The 20,858-nt window shown below is 43.3% G+C and overlaps 1 protein-coding gene and 2 long non-coding RNA genes across 3 annotated transcripts in view; 2 read left to right on the forward strand and 1 right to left on the reverse strand.

Annotated features, from left to right (window-relative positions):
• Positions 1 to 20,858, reverse strand: part of STARD9 (StAR related lipid transfer domain containing 9) — a 314,211-nt gene that overhangs the window by 114,332 nt on the left and 179,021 nt on the right. Inside the window, exons 15-17 of the mRNA XM_077464565.1 lie at positions 19,823 to 19,897; positions 18,301 to 18,480; positions 14,241 to 14,280 (exon numbers count right to left, since the gene is read on the reverse strand). Coding sequence (XP_077320691.1) covers positions 14,241 to 14,280; positions 18,301 to 18,480; positions 19,823 to 19,897 — 295 coding nt within the window. The remainder of the gene's footprint in view (positions 1 to 14,240; positions 14,281 to 18,300; positions 18,481 to 19,822; positions 19,898 to 20,858) is intronic.
• On the forward strand, positions 8,762 to 9,906 carry LOC143942106 (uncharacterized). Its single transcript, XR_013264683.1, has 3 exons — positions 8,762 to 8,896; positions 9,322 to 9,573; positions 9,726 to 9,906. It is a non-coding gene; the product is annotated as an uncharacterized LOC143942106 (long non-coding RNA).
• Positions 11,681 to 12,825, forward strand: LOC143942107 (uncharacterized). Its single transcript, XR_013264684.1, has 3 exons — positions 11,681 to 11,815; positions 12,241 to 12,492; positions 12,645 to 12,825. It is a non-coding gene; the product is annotated as an uncharacterized LOC143942107 (long non-coding RNA).

Here is a 20,858-nt window from a genome sequence, read left to right on the forward strand (position 1 = left end):
TGGTTCCAATCATGCGGCCGATTAGCTGTGGAGTAGTGAGAACAGTCGATTGTGGCAATTAGCGATCAGTTGTACACAGGCACCTGATCATAAGACACAGGGCATTGCTTAAAAGCACAGCATCAGCTATGCATAAGCTGATGATCAGTCAGCACACAACGTCTTTCTGACGCGGTGATGCGCGGCATGGCCACGCCCAGAGGGGCGGGACAGCGTCACGCATCTCAGCGTCACCGGCAGGGGGAGTTCTCAGCATAGGTCATAATCTACCGTAGCGGAGATCACATCAAAAAGCCTCCCTAGTGCATATAGGCCAAAGCATAGGCGGATCCTCCGTCATCTGCTCAGCCTGCATCGGGGTGGGGGGGGGATTGGCCTTACCGCCGGTTGTCAGCGAATGGGGCATAGGCCAAGAAGACACATGGTGTAGAGCCACCTAGTGGGCAAAAAGGAGAAGTAACAAGCAGTATGTTTACAAAAAAAAATAACATTATAACATTTGGTGCCTGAGCATGCACTGTACCATCTGTATTATTGTTTTTATAGTTTCCAATGAGTCTAATATAGGAGTACCTTTGAGGTGAAAATTGTTTGGCAGATGAGGTTTAATGTTGATAAATGTAAAGTTATGCACTTGGGGGCTAAGAATATGTATGTATGTATGTATGCATCATACATACTAGGGGGGGGGGGGGGAGTACAACTGGGGGGATTCGTAGTGGAGAAGGATCTGGGGATTTTGGTAGATCATAAGCTCAATTGAACTTGGAGTCACTCTGTGGATAGTAAGGAAAGGAACAAAGGGCAACAAAGAACAAAGACCTGAGGTGTGTCAGGGTCACGTGGCCAGTATGCCTAAAAGGGGGCATACCCAAGTATGAAATGCTATGAATGAAATGAAAAGAAAAAGGGAATGGGTGGGTGGGGCACGAGAACCAACGTCCACGAGAGGAGGAGGCAGAGGAGGGCAATCTTTATGCAGCCTGACTCCTCCTACAAATACAGGCTGACCTGCGGTCAGCCTTACTCTTGAACTTGGAGTCACTCTGTGGATAGTAAGGAAAGGAACAAAGGGCAACAAAGAACAAAGACCTGAAGTGTGCCAGGGTCATGTGGTCAGTATGCCTAAAAAGGGGCAAAAAATAACACAGTAGGATGAAAGCTTGACAACCAGATGACACAGTGAATAACGTATAACCTGGGGTGGCGGAAAATGAGATATGTATTTAGCTGCAGAAAAGGAAGTGCTAGGAAAAAGGCAGTAGAGGACCAACCCAGAGTTAGACAAATGTAACACTAACACGCTTGGTATAAAACCAACACCAAGCACCACACCTTGCCAGGCTCCACGAACCTGACAACAGTGCCGCCCTCGAATGCTGCGTCCTGCGAGCATGCAGATGTAACAGAAAGGGCCGGGGTGCCAATCAGTAGATTGGCTAAAGTAAGTGAAACCCTGGGCCAGAAGCACCACTCCCCTGGCTTAAGGAACCACAAGCCAGCTATAGCACCCCCTTGAGCCCCAAGCTGGTAACCAACGCTAAAGGAGACCTGAGAGTACGTCAAACCGTCACGAAAATAAGACCCACAATGGAAAGTCAGCTGAACACAGCAGGGAGTCTACTCTGCTGGAACCCTGGACGGTTTCAAACAAAAGTGCAGAAAAACAAAACAACCTGACGGATCATTCAACATGAAATGCTGAGACTTAACTCGATATGCCCAGAAAGTGCTGAGGGCCGATACAACCTGGAGGAGGCAAAAAAGGAAACACAAAAACAAAACAGAAAAGAAAATAGGAACTGGATGTTAACCATCAGGACTGGAAACCTAACCTGGAAAGCCCAGAAAACATGCCAAGCCGTGTCATGAGCCTTCCTGGTATTTAAAACAAAACCAATGATCAAGGCTGCTGCGCCAGCCAAAATGGAAAACCCAATCTACCACAACTGGAACTGAAAAGAAAGTGCGATGCCGGGACCTGCTTCTGAGACCCGAGCCTACAGATGCTGGCCCGGGCCCCGAGAGGGCTCCGGGATCCCCGAAAGCCCCTGAGCCAGTAGAAGCTGCAGAGCAGCGAAAGGTTGACTAACCAATCATTCTATACCCTAGCACAACTCCTGGCCGGACGCAGCTAGGAAATTTAAAGATAGTAAGGAATGACACCCAACTGGTCAGGAACACAACTAGCGAGAGAATCGTGAGCAGAAAACCTGCGACAAGAACGTAACCTGCGAGAAGGAAACATGACTGAACGAGAAACATGAGTAGCATGATCTGATAACCGTGAGCAGCATAAGAACCGAGGCTGCTAGAAAACACGACCTGCCTAGGAAATGCAGGTTGCATGAGAAACGCGAATCGCTGAAACCACAAGAGAAAACCCTGGGGGTACAAGAGAAAACCCTGGGGGTACAAGAGAAAACCCTGGGGGTACAAGAGAAAACCCTGGGGGTACAAGAGAAACCTGGCAAACGAGAGATACCTGAAAAACGAGAGAAACGTGACATAGCATGAGAAAACGTAACATAGCATGAGAAACATAACATTGCATAAAACGTAACATTGACCGCAAACCGTAACATTGCATGAGAAACCGTAATCTGCCTGAGAAACGTAAACTGCATGAGAAACGTAAACTGCATGAGAAACGTAAACTGCATGAGAAACGTAAACTGCATGAGAAACACAAACTGCATGAGGACAAAGCATATGAGAAACTAACTGCATGAGAAACGTGAGTTAGAACAAAATGTGAGTGGTGTAAGAACACATGAGAAGACTTGCCACCGACCAAGCCAATTAAAAACGATCACCTCAAACTGTTAAACCCATAGGCGTGATGGGTAACCCGCGGTGGAAGAACATGAACAACCCAACTGTGTGTGACAACTAGAAAAACCTAACAACAACCCGCCCGTGACACAACAAACCCCCTGGTACCTGCCAAGTAAAGGACGTAGGACCTAAAGTGTTAGGACGTGGGTGCCAAAATGACAGGACCAACAGCGCATGAATGTGAACCTGAGGACACCACAATAATGAATGCAGAAGTGAGCCCGAGCAACCTGCAGCACCAAGACAGGAAATTAAAAACGAACACTCAGGGCTGCGGTACCCACAGCATATACGTATGATGTGTGGACTACAGGCGAGAAGATTGTGGGACGACAATCATTTAACAACGAAACCTCAGCCCGTATGGACCTGTAGACGTGACAGATCCTGGATGTAAGTACCAGCTAACGGAAATGCTGCAAACGAGGGGCAACATGAAACATACGACACATGGGAAAACGTAACCACATGGGAAAGACGTAAGAAACATGGGAAAAATATGAGAAACACGCAAAACTTATGAAAACATAAAAAGTTGCCTGAGACACATAAATAGCATCAAACAAGTAAAATACATCAGACACGTAAATTGCATGGGAAAATGTAAAACCGGAGAACCATAACTATCCTGAAAAAACCCTACAAGAACCGAAAAAATTTGAAAACGTCAACCGCCTGAGAAACGTAAAACACATGAGCAATGCAAAATTGCAAGAAAAAAAACGCAAATTGCAGAAAACTGTAAATTGCATGAAATGTAAATAGCATGAAACCACAAATCGCACGAGAAAACCATGACCACATGAAATGTCAACACACAAATTTGCATGAGAACTGTAAATTGCGTAAACCATAATCACATAAAGCCGTAAATTGCAAAAAACATAAGTTGTGTAACGACCCGTAAATTGCATGAGACCGTAAATTGCATAAGACCGTAAATTGCTGAGAAACCGTAAATTGCATGAGACCGTAAAAATAGCATGAGAAACCGTAAATTGCATGAGAAACCGTAAAAATAGCATGAGAAACCGTAAATTGCATGAGAAACCGAACATGCGTGAGAACCTGAAAATTGCATGAGGACCCCCACCAGGCGGACGGACCCCCCCCCCCCCCCGGCAGAACCAGGCGACCGAATCCTCTCCCCTAGCAGAACCCCCAGGAGAAGGAGGCAGGCGTGAGAAGCAGCTCCCTGGAGCCACCAGGCGGACGAACCCCTTCCCCTGGCAGAACAGGCGACCTGAACCCCCCCTCCCTCTTGCAGAAACACCTGAACCCCCCCCTCCCACGGCAAGCCAGCAGGCAGGAGAAGCGGGCCCCTGTGGAGACGGAGGATCATCAGGTGGCCGAACACCCCCCCGCGGAACAACCGGGGGAAAAGGGGTCAACGAGTGGAGCTGGTGGGGGACGAAACACCCCCCCTTAGCATGAATACCGGGAGAAGAGGCGGGGCGGCCGAAACAACATGGGGAGAGAGGGGCTGACCAGTCCCTCCCCCCTCCACTCGCCAGGTGATCAAACCCCCCCTCCCCGGCCGAACCCCCAGGAGAAGGAGGCAGGCGGGAGAGCCCGCACAGCTGCCACCTCCCTCCCCTCCAACAGAGGTAGCCAGAGCAGGAGGCGGGCAGGAGAAGGGCTCCCTCGTGGAGACAGGAGCCGCCAGCAAATCCTACCCCGGCAGAATCATACGGGGGAAGCCTGTGACAGGAAACCTCCCACCCGCCTCCTTCTCCGACTGCCTCTGCTGGAGGGAGATAGGCTCCCCCATGGAGACAGAAGCTGTGGGCAACCCCCCCCCCGGCATAACCACACGGGGGAAACCTGTGACAGAAACCTCCCACCCCCTCCCCTCCAGCAGTGGCAGCCGGAGAAGGAGGCGGGCGTGAGAAGGGCTCCCTTGTGGAGACAGGAGCCGCCGGCAAACCCCCTCCCCTCCTCCCCCAGCAGCACCATACGGGGGAAGCCTGTGGCTGGCACCCCCTCCCTCCAGCAGTGACAGCGGGAGAAGGAGGCGGCGACAGGCTCCCCAGTGGGGACAAGCGCTGCGGACGAACCCCCCCGGCAGAACCAGACGGGGGAAGCCTTGACAGAAACCTCCCTCTCCCCTCCCCTCCAGCAGAGGCAGTCGGAGAAGGAGGCGGGTGGGAGAGAGATCATTTTGCCCCTGTACAAATCATTAGTAAGACCTCATCTGGAATATGCAGTTTAGTTTTGGGCACCAGTTCACAAAAAGAATATCGGGGAACTGAAGAAAGTGCAGAGAAGGGCAACCAAACTGAGGAATGGAGAAACTCAGCTATGAGGAAAGATTAGAGGAACTGAATTCATTCCCTCTTGAGAAGAGGAGATTAGGGGGGGATATGATCAACATATACAAATATATAAGGGGTCCATATAGTGAACTTGGTGCTGAGTTATTCACTTTAGGGTCAACACAGAGGACAAGAGGAAAAGAGATTTCATCTCCAAATACGGAAAGGTTTCTACAAAGTAAGAGCTGTGAAAATGTGGAATAGACTGCATCCAGAGGTGGTTCTGGTCAGCTCAGTAGATTGCTTTAAGAAAGGTCTGGATTCTTTCCTAAATGTACATAATATAATTGGGTACTGAAAATTTAAAGGTAAAGATGATCCAGGGAAAATCCAATTGCCTCTTGGGGGATCAGGGTGGAATTTTTTTCCCTGCTGTAGCAAACTGAATCATGTTTTGCTGGGGTTTTCTCCTTCCTCTGCATCAACTGTGGGTATAGGATTGGGTATATGGGATTGTATGACATTTTTTTTTTTTATGGTTGCACTACATGGACTTTTTTTCAACCTGATTAACTATATAACTATGAAAGACTTTTTTTGCTGCAGCTTTTAAAAATTTGGTGATTAAGCTGGGTTCTAAATGGGGAAAATGCACTGACAATACTGAACCTAAATTGGTCTGTAAAAAAACTCTTGCTGCAATCACTCAAGTTTTATGAAACCATAGAATAAGCCATCCACTAAAAAATATATATATATATTTCATTATTCAATGGAGTTGATCCTGGTAACAAAATTAGGGCAATTGAAGAAGAAATGTCAGCACTTGAGTGCCCAGACTCATCTACTTACCTGCTGCAGTCATTATAGCTCTCCTTATTAAATTGTACATACATGTTATAATATGATACAACGTAATATAACCAACACAGTTGCTAGGTAGCGTCCCACCATTTCATTGGTGCTTGGAAATCTAGCTTTCCTACAGCAGTCTCTGCCATACAGGAACTGCATTATTGGCAGTGCCAGTGTACAGTGTTTAGAATGGTGCAATCAGGCTTCCTTGCCTACCAAAACTGATGGCCATGTTTGGAGGCCTAGGAGTTTCTTAGATAAACCTAGAAATATCTTTCAGACCAATTCCCACTTTGTTTCTTTCCCACTAACTGTGCCCTGGGATCCTGCTGCTGACAGTTAAATTCTGTGAGGATGTGGCGGGGGGGGGGGGGGTACACTGTGTGTGTCTGTACACAGCCCGACTCAGGAGCATGCCCGCATGTTTACTCCCATAGCAGATGGCTTGCTGTAGGTTGTCCCCCTCCCGACTTCTGTCTACCCATACCTATACCCTCCTCCACTATTTTATATTGGAGGTAGCAATAGCGATGTGATCCCCTGTAAGTAATTTATCCCTTGAACTCCGTTCCCTTGCTCTCCCTTTTCGGTAGAGCATAGCGACCAACTTCAACTGTGCAGGTTTGGCGCATCTGTGAAGGATATGGGAGAAATGGCGGAGCTTATTTCTGTCTTTCAAAGAGGATCTCCTACGTGAATGATATAGGTAGCTATCATGCAATGTATACCAACTGACTGTTAATTATGTAACCATGCAATGTTTGGTGTATATTCTGCCCACAGCAGATTATTTCTAGTAAAGTACAGTGCACCATATATGGATATGTATTTATGTTTGTCTTCCTTCTTTTACAATAGATAAAAACCTTCTGAAGAAGACCCCCGAGAGGGTCGAAACGCGTAAAGGGTCCACATTATCTATTTTTTTACTGTATTTACAGTGGCATTATGGTCTAGGCATTATAATTGTATTCTGTCTATCCATGTAATATCATATATTTTTATTCACATAGTGGAGCTCAGTCCCTGACTACTGTGTCACCTGTTCAATCCTCTTTTTTACTAATAAACATTTGTATTATTAGTTTTTTGCCACATGTCAGTATTTATTTCCATATATACATAAACTAGCCTCCACAGGTAATTTACGCTGTTAAAAAACCCCACTTTGGGGATACTTTCGTTTTTTGTTTTCAACATACCAGGGGTGATCAGCGCCCTCTGACCCTGCATAGGGGTGTTACCGTCCATTTTTTCTAGTCTTCTAAAACCCGGGTGGTTAAACACCCTTCCCCATTCGGTAACATACAGAGGTCTGGGCCATGAGCTCTACTTGGTTTAGTACTATTTGAATTTGGCATTTTTCGGCTATTGTCGATTGTCTTTTGTTGTCAACATGAATAGCTTCCAAGGCGATAATTGGAACAATTTTGGTTTGGGCCTCAGATATAGCCCCTCAAGGCACCTATAAAGTTAACATACCACACACGTGCAAATGTTCACATTTTTATAGGTGCTCCACTAATTTTCTAATAGGATGATTATATTGATTATCCTTATTTGCTCCTCTTTGCACCTGATGGGAGTATATGTGCATATATGTGATACAGTAACGTAGTATGTATATATGGCCTCACCATCCGATAACCAGCTTGCCATATTTTGTACATTAACCAGTAGATGATTTTCTTATGTATACCCAGTTTACCTGTGAATGATATATTCATTATGAAATGTTTTTGTGCTATTTTTATATTTATTTTTACTCCTGACATGTTGCTATTAAATATATTAATATGTCCTTTCACATATTTTTCTATACACTTTATGACGGATAAGCTCGTGTGCATTTCCCCTCTTTCTCCATCAGATGGTGCCATTTGAGCATACTTGTTCGTTTCGCTGCACATAGGGCGGACTGCTTGGGTATGACTTCCCGACCAGAAGAGGGGAGCGGCATTGGTGCACGCATGCCTCTCCCCGTTCGTCCCGGGGCTTGTGCGGGTAGGCGCCACCCGTCCCCCCGGGACAATGCATCTGGTCGGCGGCATTCCGGAACAGTACCGGACGCGGCACCTCACTGCGCATGCGTTTTGTACGCGTGCGACGCGACGTGCCGACGTCACGCCGGTGCGACGCTACTGCGTACCTTCCCGCCATGTTGGGAAGGTCACTTCCGGAACGCCGAGGGGACCACATCCGGTCGGCCTATATGGCGACAAAATGAGGATATGGTTAGACAGGTGGAGTTTCTAATTTGATTCAGCTAATTGAACGACACATGGGATATTTATATCCCACCTCTTCACACTGGCAATTCACTCTGCTTACTACAGGATAGCACCAACACTGACTTTAGGTGCAGGGCAAGTCACTGGATTATTTTACTGAATGCTCTACTACTCTCCTTACTGCCTATATATAGCTCTGCTTGCAGGAGCTTAATACTATCTCTTGTTTATTTGCAGATAAAAGGTCTTTTCTGTCCCATGACAGTATAAGCATCTGAGGGGTTTGATTGGAAAGTTCATTATTTCTAATCAACCAATATGGCGACCAAATGAGGCTATGGCTAGACAGGTGGAGTTCCTAATTTGATTCAGCTAATTGAACGACACATGATTTATATCCCACCTCCTCACACTAGCAATTCACTCTGCTTACTACAGGATAGCATTAGCACTGACTTTAGGTGCAGGGTAAGTCACTGGATTACTCTACTGAATGCTTTACTACTCTCCTCACCGCTTATATATAGCTCTGCTGGCAGGAGTTTAATACTATCTCTTGTTTATTTGCAGACGAAAGGTCTTTTCTGTCCCATGACAGTATAAGTATCTGAGGGGTTTGATTGTAAAGCCCATTATTTCTAATCAACTACTATCTCCATTATATTGCCCCTTTTTGGCTCTGCTACATAACGTGCACTTACTTGATATTAACCACAGGTATATATACCACCTTTTCCACACTTACTTTTGTTACGCTGGGGCACGTTGGACACCAGAACATGGTGTATTCTTATTTTACTTTTCACCATCTTACTTTCACCACCAGTCACGCTGGGGTATTAGATTTTGCACATGCTGTGTCTTTATTTCACTTATTTTCTCCTTTGTCATCTGGCGTTGTCTGTCGTTGCTGACTCATTACTGGGCACTTACAATGATCTTTAGCTTTTATTATCATCTGCTTAAACTCTAATCGTGTATGGTATGCTACACTCAAGTAGTGTGGCTTACCTCTGTATCTATATACCCGACATACTATATGTAGGTATATTTTCTGTCCCCCTATACAGGGGGGACAGCCCCTGAATAGGGATTTTTCATATATATATACATCCTTATATTTTCTTTTGTTTTTATTGTAGGTTGTCCCCCTCCCGACTTCTGTCTACCCATACCTATACCCTCCTCCACTATTTTATATTGGAGGTAGCAATAGCGATGTGATCCCCTGTAAGTAATTTATCCCTTGAACTCCGTTCCCTTGCTCTCCCTTTTCGGTAGAGCATAGCGACCAACTTCAACTGTGCAGGTTTGGCGCATCTGTGAAGGATATGGGAGAAATGGCGGAGCTTATTTCTGTCTTTCAAAGAGGATCTCCTACGTGAATGATATAGGTAGCTATCATGCAATGTATACCAACTGACTGTTAATTATGTAACCATGCAATGTTTGGTGTATATTCTGCCCACAGCAGATTATTTCTAGTAAAGTACAGTGCACCATATATGGATATGTATTTATGTTTGTCTTCCTTCTTTTACAATAGATAAAAACCTTCTGAAGAAGACCCCCGAGAGGGTCGAAACGCGTAAAGGGTCCACATTATCTATTTTTTTACTGTATTTACAGTGGCATTATGGTCTAGGCATTATAATTGTATTCTGTCTATCCATGTAATATCATATATTTTTATTCACATAGTGGAGCTCAGTCCCTGACTACTGTGTCACCTGTTCAATCCTCTTTTTTACTAATAAACATTTGTATTATTAGTTTTTTGCCACATGTCAGTATTTATTTCCATATATACATAAACTAGCCTCCACAGGTAATTTACGCTGTTAAAAAACCCCACTTTGGGGATACTTTCGTTTTTTGTTTTCAACATACCAGGGGTGATCAGCGCCCTCTGACCCTGCATAGGGGTGTTACCGTCCATTTTTTCTAGTCTTCTAAAACCCGGGTGGTTAAACACCCTTCCCCATTCGGTAACATACAGAGGTCTGGGCCATGAGCTCTACTTGGTTTAGTACTATTTGAATTTGGCATTTTTCGGCTATTGTCGATTGTCTTTTGTTGTCAACATGAATAGCTTCCAAGGCGATAATTGGAACAATTTTGGTTTGGGCCTCAGATATAGCCCCTCAAGGCACCTATAAAGTTAACATACCACACACGTGCAAATGTTCACATTTTTATAGGTGCTCCACTAATTTTCTAATAGGATGATTATATTGATTATCCTTATTTGCTCCTCTTTGCACCTGATGGGAGTATATGTGCATATATGTGATACAGTAACGTAGTATGTATATATGGCCTCACCATCCGATAACCAGCTTGCCATATTTTGTACATTAACCAGTAGATGATTTTCTTATGTATACCCAGTTTACCTGTGAATGATATATTCATTATGAAATGTTTTTGTGCTATTTTTATATTTATTTTTACTCCTGACATGTTGCTATTAAATATATTAATATGTCCTTTCACATATTTTTCTATACACTTTATGACGGATAAGCTCGTGTGCATTTCCCCTCTTTCTCCATCAGATGGTGCCATTTGAGCATACTTGTTCGTTTCGCTGCACATAGGGCGGACTGCTTGGGTATGACTTCCCGACCAGAAGAGGGGAGCGGCATTGGTGCACGCATGCCTCTCCCCGTTCGTCCCGGGGCTTGTGCGGGTAGGCGCCACCCGTCCCCCCGGGACAATGCATCTGGTCGGCGGCATTCCGGAACAGTACCGGACGCGGCACCTCACTGCGCATGCGTTTTGTACGCGTGCGACGCGACGTGCCGACGTCACGCCGGTGCGACGCTACTGCGTACCTTCCCGCCATGTTGGGAAGGTCACTTCCGGAACGCCGAGGGGACCACATCCGGTCGGCCTATATGGCGACAAAATGAGGATATGGTTAGACAGGTGGAGTTTCTAATTTGATTCAGCTAATTGAACGACACATGGGATATTTATATCCCACCTCTTCACACTGGCAATTCACTCTGCTTACTACAGGATAGCACCAACACTGACTTTAGGTGCAGGGCAAGTCACTGGATTATTTTACTGAATGCTCTACTACTCTCCTTACTGCCTATATATAGCTCTGCTTGCAGGAGCTTAATACTATCTCTTGTTTATTTGCAGATAAAAGGTCTTTTCTGTCCCATGACAGTATAAGCATCTGAGGGGTTTGATTGGAAAGTTCATTATTTCTAATCAACCAATATGGCGACCAAATGAGGCTATGGCTAGACAGGTGGAGTTCCTAATTTGATTCAGCTAATTGAACGACACATGATTTATATCCCACCTCCTCACACTAGCAATTCACTCTGCTTACTACAGGATAGCATTAGCACTGACTTTAGGTGCAGGGTAAGTCACTGGATTACTCTACTGAATGCTTTACTACTCTCCTCACCGCTTATATATAGCTCTGCTGGCAGGAGTTTAATACTATCTCTTGTTTATTTGCAGACGAAAGGTCTTTTCTGTCCCATGACAGTATAAGTATCTGAGGGGTTTGATTGTAAAGCCCATTATTTCTAATCAACTACTATCTCCATTATATTGCCCCTTTTTGGCTCTGCTACATAACGTGCACTTACTTGATATTAACCACAGGTATATATACCACCTTTTCCACACTTACTTTTGTTACGCTGGGGCACGTTGGACACCAGAACATGGTGTATTCTTATTTTACTTTTCACCATCTTACTTTCACCACCAGTCACGCTGGGGTATTAGATTTTGCACATGCTGTGTCTTTATTTCACTTATTTTCTCCTTTGTCATCTGGCGTTGTCTGTCGTTGCTGACTCATTACTGGGCACTTACAATGATCTTTAGCTTTTATTATCATCTGCTTAAACTCTAATCGTGTATGGTATGCTACACTCAAGTAGTGTGGCTTACCTCTGTATCTATATACCCGACATACTATATGTAGGTATATTTTCTGTCCCCCTATACAGGGGGGACAGCCCCTGAATAGGGATTTTTCATATATATATACATCCTTATATTTTCTTTTGTTTTTATTGTAGGTTGTCCCCCTCCCGACTTCTGTCTACCCATACCTATACCCTCCTCCACTATTTTATATTGGAGGTAGCAATAGCGATGTGATCCCCTGTAAGTAATTTATCCCTTGAACTCCGTTCCCTTGCTCTCCCTTTTCGGTAGAGCATAGCGACCAACTTCAACTGTGCAGGTTTGGCGCATCTGTGAAGGATATGGGAGAAATGGCGGAGCTTATTTCTGTCTTTCAAAGAGGATCTCCTACGTGAATGATATAGGTAGCTATCATGCAATGTATACCAACTGACTGTTAATTATGTAACCATGCAATGTTTGGTGTATATTCTGCCCACAGCAGATTATTTCTAGTAAAGTACAGTGCACCATATATGGATATGTATTTATGTTTGTCTTCCTTCTTTTACAATAGATAAAAACCTTCTGAAGAAGACCCCCGAGAGGGTCGAAACGCGTAAAGGGTCCACATTATCTATTTTTTTACTGTATTTACAGTGGCATTATGGTCTAGGCATTATAATTGTATTCTGTCTATCCATGTAATATCATATATTTTTATTCACATAGTGGAGCTCAGTCCCTGACTACTGTGTCACCTGTTCAATCCTCTTTTTTACTAATAAACATTTGTATTATTAGTTTTTTGCCACATGTCAGTATTTATTTCCATATATACATAAACTAGCCTCCACAGGTAATTTACGCTGTTAAAAAACCCCACTTTGGGGATACTTTCGTTTTTTGCTATAGGGAAACATACAAAAGAGGAGGAGCAGAGTGCGCCAGTGGGGGGACCCCAGAAGAGGTGGTAGGGGGTTGCTCTGTGCAATACCCTTACACAGATCAGGCAAGTATAACTTTCTTTTTAAATTGTTAAAAGTAAAAAAACAAAATAAGGTTTACAATCATTTTAAGCTGCAGCACACTGAATTTAATGTCTGCGAATGAGACCTTTGTCAAAGTTCTAAAGCTACTACACCGATTGTGGTAATTGTATGTGGTCACTTCCCTTTACAAAGAAACCGAACGCTATAAGCTGTACCCCATTATTAACTTACCATGCTTTGTTCTGCACTGTGTCTGTCTGGAGACAGTCATTTAGGTGGAGGCAGGGCTTTGCTTCCTTATGTCAGAACCTCCAGCACAGAGAACAGTGAGCAGAACAATAGTGACATCAAATCTAACTTCAAATCTTCTAACAGTCAGAGGCAGCTGTGCCTTAGATCTCACACTGCAGATATACAGCTATTGTATGAGGCTGTAAGCACGGGAGTGCCTAGGCACCCTCACATACCAGGAAGTATTCAGCACAAAAAAGGTACATTTTCAGGGTACAGTCTAGTCATAATTAACACTTCTAGGTGTTTCCTTTAACAAAGCAAGTCTACTTTACTATCTTTAAATCTATACATGTGCTGAAAGGTTTTGAGCACAAACCTATTCATTTGATTCCTGCCCCCCAACATGCACCTATAAGATACCCGTTTTGGATCAGACTTATAAAAAGACTAAATCCATCCCAAAATGCATATTTTATTTATATCAAAATCCTTTAGACCAACCCTCCTCTAGAATGCATTAGGCACCCCTAAAGGTACAGGACGATTATATTATAACTCTCCAACCTGCATTCAATCTAGACTTAATAGCTGAACAAAATGATAGAGCATCCTAGAATACAATTTTAATTAAATCGTCACATCTTTTGTTTTATTACTAAACATTATCTGCAAACAAACAATGGTTGCATCAATTCATTCAATAAGCTGTGAATTCTGGCTAAATCCTAAATAAATAAAAAACAGTATATACATTCGTACACATCCACACCAAAATCAGGGCCAGAAAATGTTAGTTATTGTTAAAATTTAAGATAAATGAACATATCTTGTCAAACGTTGCCTTTATATCTGCAATACACTAGTAATGAATGCAGCTAAAATACTGAATTGTCTGGAAATAGGTCAAAGCACAGATTCTGGCATACATAAACAGCCTTTTTTCTTACCTATATCATGATCACCCTTCCCGATGTTCGTTGTTCCCTCCTAGACAATCACAGAACAGGAAATCAAAGCAGTCAGTGAATGAAATGAACAAAATAGATGACAGATTTGCACCTCAAACACAGACACCTCGGTGAGCACCGCACAACTACAACCGCAAAGCCTTTGTCTAAACATTCACAATGTGGAACACAAGGCAATCCATTTTACCTTCTCCGGAATACCAAGATAGCAGAGCCTAATGAATGCTAAGCAGAAATGACAAGAAAAGCCTCATCTATCAGCCAGGGAGAGCCGGAACAAAAAAGAGAGAGAGAAATAGGAGGAGATAGAAATTAGTATGCCGTGTAAAATATTTTCCTTTTCCCTAGCTTTAACAACAAATCCTGTAACAGCCTTGATGATTCAAGGGGAGTCCCCAGACACTGTGGGTTTGATAATAGAAAGAGCCTGAATTCCTGTATATTAGCCAATTGCTTGTTTAGGTTGTAATTTTTTTCCTTTAAAACCAAAAAGTGGCCATCGCATATCCATGCAAAATGCAATTATCACCGAAAACAGTTTATAGAATTAGCGGACGCTGTTATATTAATATGAGCATAATGGTGATTATAACGATTAACACACACTCAGATGTTAGCAATTGTAGTCTTGCAGTGCTGGGGTTGTAGGCTTAATGCTATCCAAGACACTATCTGCAGGGAGTTTGTGTGCTTTTCCAAGGTTTCTTTGGGGTCCCAGTTTTCTTTCACAGACCTTAAGCATAATCTATGCTTATCAGGTTTAATTGGCTGTAGAAAATGAACCTGCAGTATGATGGCTTTAATGTCCTTTGAAAATATCTGAAGCATATGTAAGTACAATATACTGCTATGCAAGTTTAAAGAGCAAGTTCAAGGTGAACTTACACAAGATTTGCTTTTCTAAAACACCTGGGTGGACTGTGAGCGCCAAGCATGGCACTCACAGTTCACCTATTTTGAAGCCTATTAGAGCCTATGGCTCTAATAAGGTGCTTCAAAAACACCCACCCCCCCACCACAGTGATTCCGGCGCCTGGTGCCCGAAAAGGGGCCGGACACATAAATATGGAGGTGGCAGCAGTGGACATGGATAGATTCATGCTATGCATGAATCTATCCATTGGTCTTAGAGGGGGTGGCTGGAGAGAGGGGGCGGTGCCTGGGCACCTTATGGATGCACCGCCACTGAAAAATACATGCACACTCACATACATACATATACATGCACACTCACACACACACACACACACACACACACACATACATACATACATACACATACATACATATATACACACACATACATACAGTAGATAGTCTTATAACGGCAGTCCTTTACCTTGGTTCTTCCTGTCGGGTACTGCACTGTAGGGGGAGGTTAAGAGCACAACACACACTGTACTTTCACTTTAGGTTAACCTGACAGCTCCCTGCACAGTGCCGATTATAGTTCGGCTGACAACCGGGGAGTCCGTTCTTAGTTGCCCCTGCCGTTCCTCCTATCGAAGAGTACAGGGGGCCCTCAAGGGCCCCCTGCAGCAGGGGGCCCAGTCGCCATGGCAATCTCAGCGACCCCTATAATTCCGCCACTGCCAAAACATACCCCGTCAGGAGGTACGTTTAGGAGCATTCGAACTGTGAGGGCGCCATTGTGATGGCCCCATGTGATGACTCCGAAGCCGTGTAGCCTGCCCTGTCAGCGGGGAAGAAGAAACGTGAAAGCTGAAGGGACTTCTAAGCCCTGGACCCATGATGCGGCTATTGCAAGGCTCAGAACGGGAGATTGCCATGCTCTAGGTCAGCGGGACTGGGGAGTGGGTGAGGAGGGGGTCCTATGTAAGTTCATCATACAGATTTTTCAGTAAAGATGAATTTACCCTTTAATCTTATTTACCCAGATTAAATGTAAATTACCAGGTTATTATACTGTAAATAAACATATACAGGACGATAACCTGGTCCCCTGAAAATAGGTTCTCTCCAACAGCTTAAAAGACAAGTTGGGCATTTAAAAAGACACCAGGTTACTCTGCTGCACACCCACAAGCTTTGTAACATTTCCTGTAATTGAAATAAAAATTGATCCACATGGAGCAAGGCATACTGGCAAAAGGGGGCCCATGGTTTTCACCAGATACAGTATCTCACAAAAGTGAGTACACACCTCACATTTTTGTAAATATTTTATTTTATCTTTTCATGTGAAAACACTATATAGCAGTGTATTTGCTGTCCCCTCAAAATAACTCACACAGCAATTCACATCTAAAGTGCTAGAAACAAAAGGGAGTACACCCCTAAGTAAAAATGTCCAAATTGGGCCCAAAGTGTCAATATTTTGTGTGGCCACCATTATTTTCCAGCACTGCCTTAACCCTCTTGGGCATGGAATTCACCAGAGCTTCACAGGTTGCCACTGGAGTCCTCTTCCACTCTTCTATGATGACATCACGGAGCTGGTGGATGTTAGAGACCTTACGCTCCTCCACCTTCCGTTTGAAGATGCCCCACAGATGCTCAATGGGGGTTAGGTCTGGAGACATGCTTAGCCAGTCAATCACCTTTAACCTCAGCTTCTTTAGCAAGGTAATGGTTGTCTTGGAGGTGTTTTTGGGGTCAGTATCATGTTGGAATACTGCCCTATGGCCCAGTCTCTGAAGGGAGCGGATCATGCTCTGCTTCAGTATGTCACAGTACATGTTGGCATTCATGGTTCCCTCAATGAACTGTAGCTCCCCAGTGCTGGCAGCACTCATGCAGCCCCAGACCATGACACTCCCACCACCATGCTTGACTGTAGGCAAGATGCACTTGTCTTTGTACTGCTCACCTGGTTGGCGCCACATACGTTTGACAACATCTGAACTAAATACATTTATCTTGGTCTCATCAGACCACAGGACATGGTTTCAGTAATCCATTTCCTTAGTCTGCTTGTCTTCAGCAAACTGTTTGTGGGCTTTCTTGTGCATCTTTAGAAGATGGGACGACAGCCATGCAGACCAATTTGATGCAGTGTGCAGCGTAGGGTCTGAGCACTGACAGGCTGACCCCCCGCCCCTTCAACCTCTGAAGCAATGCTGGCAGCACTCATACATCTATTTCCCAAAGAGGACCTCTGGATATGAAGCGGAGCAAATGCACTCAACTTCTTTGGTTGACTATGGCGAGGCCTGTTCTGAGTGGAACCTGTCCAGTTAACCCGCTGTATGGTCTAGGCCACCATGCTGCAGCTCAGTTTTAGGGTCTTGGCAATCTCCTTATAGCCTAGGCCATCTTTATGTGGAGCAACAATTCTTTTTTACAGATCCTCAGAGTTTTTTACCATGAGGTGCCATGTTGAATTTCCAGTGACCAGTATGAGAGGGTGAGAGCGAAAACACCAAATTTAACACCATACACACCTGCTCCCAATTCACACCTGAGACCTTGTAATACTATCAAGTCACATGACACCGGTGAGGGGAAAATGGCTAATTCGTCCCAATTTGGACATTTTCACTTAGCGGTGTACTCACTTTTGTTGCCAGCGGTTTAGACTGTTTAATGGCTGTGTTGAGTTATTTTGAGGGGACAGGAAATATACACTGCTATACAAGCTGTTAACTCACTACTTTACATCGTAGCAAAGTGTAATTTCTTCAGAGTTGTCACATGAAAAGCTATAATAAAATATTTACAAAAGAATGTGAAGGTGTACTCACTTTGACGTGATACTGTCTATAAATAAAAAAAAGGCTTACGCCTGGTACACACTACAGTTTCTTTTGTGTCAGCTCCAGACGGAGCCGCTGTACTGATGATCCGATATTAGTGCAGTGATCTCCCTCTGAGCCGTTGTGTTTTGACAGCGGGGCGGCCCCCCGCCAGGATACGCCAATCAGCATTCTCAGATTGGGAGTTGGGTGGCTGCTGGTTTTCCGTGTGACAGAAGCCAACCGAACGGCCATTTTTTTTTTAACCGGCCGATGTTGCACAACATTTTGCCTGTGTGTACCCGGCTTTATACCCAGAAATAGAATATGGAATACATCATTACCTTTAGCTGATAAATCACCACTCCAGTGCTAAGGATATCATCATCCATAGCAATGAGATGAGGTAAACCAGAATCAATGGTCACTCTGGCTTTCCCGTGGTCGATGTCCACATTATATTGCTCCATAAGGGCTGCTTTATCTGTCCACTTGTCTGTCCAATCCTTGGTGAGCTGCTCAATCTGTAAACACGTAAAAATAAAAAATGCTATTCTGAAGGAAGTAAATGCACTAATTTCACCTGATATACTTGTTTTACATATAGTAATTTGCCACAGAAAATGGGTTTCGAGCCAAGTGGCTCAGTTTAGAAAGCAACTGTGGAAATGCAGATGTGGAAGGGAAGAGGCTACACAGAGCACAGATTACATGCAGGACCACAGTGGCTTCCTACATTCAGCTTCTGTATACAAACAGCCCAACAGTATAGATTTAATGCTGTTATTTTCATCCAGGTTCTATTAAGTATCTAAATCCTAGAATGTATTGATATTAGAACTAGGAGAAATTACATCAAAGGCGCAATTTTTGATTTGTAGGATGAGATTACTTAAATGACAACACAGAGTAGGAGTAAGGGCATTTAGCAACAAAGGAAGTACAGCAACTCCCAAAGCTCATAAGGATAGACCGGATGAGATCAAGACATCGGTGTCGCATAGTAATAAATGTCCAAATCCAATGAAGAGTAAAAATCCGGCACCAGGATGTCTTTGCATTAAATATTGATATCTTTATTTAATCCATCAAACCATAAAAAGGAATCAATTCATAAAAATTGACACGTTTCAGTCTCCTACATGGGCATTTACCATAGGTTGGTACATTTTTTTTTTTTTTTTAATAAAAGTTTTATTTGTCCATATTTTTATTAGTGATCAGGTGCCCCCCCAATCATCTTTTAATAACGTTTCTAATTATTTATTTGTAAAAGGCTTTGAGCATAACAGTAATACAGAAGCACAAAGTGTTCACCCGCAATGCCACAAATTTAGCCACAATGTTGTTTTATAGCAGGAATATTTAAATAGTCGAACTAGACAATCTTGTTAGTAAATGACATGGACAAATAAGCACATTAAAACAGAAAACCTACAAATTTGTACAAAAATTTGGGTTGACCTAAACATTAAACTCAAGATAATGGAAAGATAGGACCGAACCCGTGAGGTTATCCTATTGGTGTTGCTCTTTAACAATATTGTAATGATGTTGGTTTAGGTGATCTGGTTAGGCAATGTTGAGCCAATTTTAATGTAAAAATAATAATAATCAAATGCCTGCCAGTTACATAACAAGGGGAAGGAATTCATTATGTAATTTAAGGTATAGAGACATAGTAATCTCATAAGAGCACAGTGCCATCTTGTGGACATATGAAGTGCATCAAGCCAAAAAATTATTAAACAAAACAGAACACATGTGCAGCTAGAATAACTTGATTAATCCTAACAGGACTTTTCAACAAAGCCACTAGTCATACAAGTACAGGATCACATTGAATATAATTCATATTCCATATACCTTTAATTCATTCTGTCGTACCAGTTCCGTAAGATTCCCATCTCTTTCTTCGCTGAATGCAGGGCTAATAGCTCTCTGGTATAAAAATGCACAGCGAAAGAAAAAAACTTCAATTCCACAGATACATATATACAGATGGAAAAAGGCATATTTGGATGTATAAACCAGCCTACTATTCTAGACTAACAAGATGCGAACATTGCGTAATACTGGATCTGACATCAAAACATTGCTCCATTCAGAGCTTAGAAATTTCAGTGCATTAAAAATTGAAACTTAACAACACTGCTTATATTGTAGACCAGGCCACGCCACTACTTCTAAAATGACTGGGCTCGTGTAACATACACACACATATTGAACTGTTTCAGGGGTCACCCACACTTATATATAAGTTTATATTTTTTGTGTAGATATTTGCACAGTTATTTTATTTAGCGCGACACTTCTCTTTATAATTGATTCTACTAAAATGTCCACGTTTAGTGTGTCAGCGGCTGGTTTACCGGAGATAGCGTAGTGTTTTTCTTGTAATTTGTTATATTGTAGACCAGGCCATGCCACTACTTCTAAAATGACTGGGCTCATCCTCTAGTGTTCTGCAAACCAAATGCTCTGCCAATAAGCATTGTAGGTATTCCAGCATCAACCACTTGGCGTTTGAAGGTACAAGCTCCAGGGCTGTCATCCACACTTCCACATTTCACTGCTCTGTCAGTAACTGATCTTGAACAAATATATGAATATAAGGTTTCAGGACAGTGACATACACATACTTGCTCCAGGTCAACAAATAGTGAGGCTAGAATAGGGCTTTCAAATAGCTCCCAACTGTCCCCGATTTCGAGGGACTGTCCCTGATTTGGAGCAACGTCCCTCATTCCTCATTTGTCCCTTATTTTGGCCTTATCTATATAGCTGTATCTAAAATGCACTTTTTATGTATCAAAACGGGTTTCCCAGCGCTAAACCTTTCATCCAATTTCTAAATTGCTGCATTTGTAAATTTCAAAAGCCAATATAAAGTAATAGTAGT

Source organism: Lithobates pipiens, unplaced genomic scaffold, assembly GCF_037356315.1.
Source record: "Lithobates pipiens isolate NorthernLeopardFrog02 unplaced genomic scaffold, aLitPip1_a1.2 Scaffold_30, whole genome shotgun sequence".
Classification (NCBI taxonomy): Eukaryota; Metazoa; Chordata; class Amphibia; order Anura; family Ranidae; genus Lithobates; species Lithobates pipiens.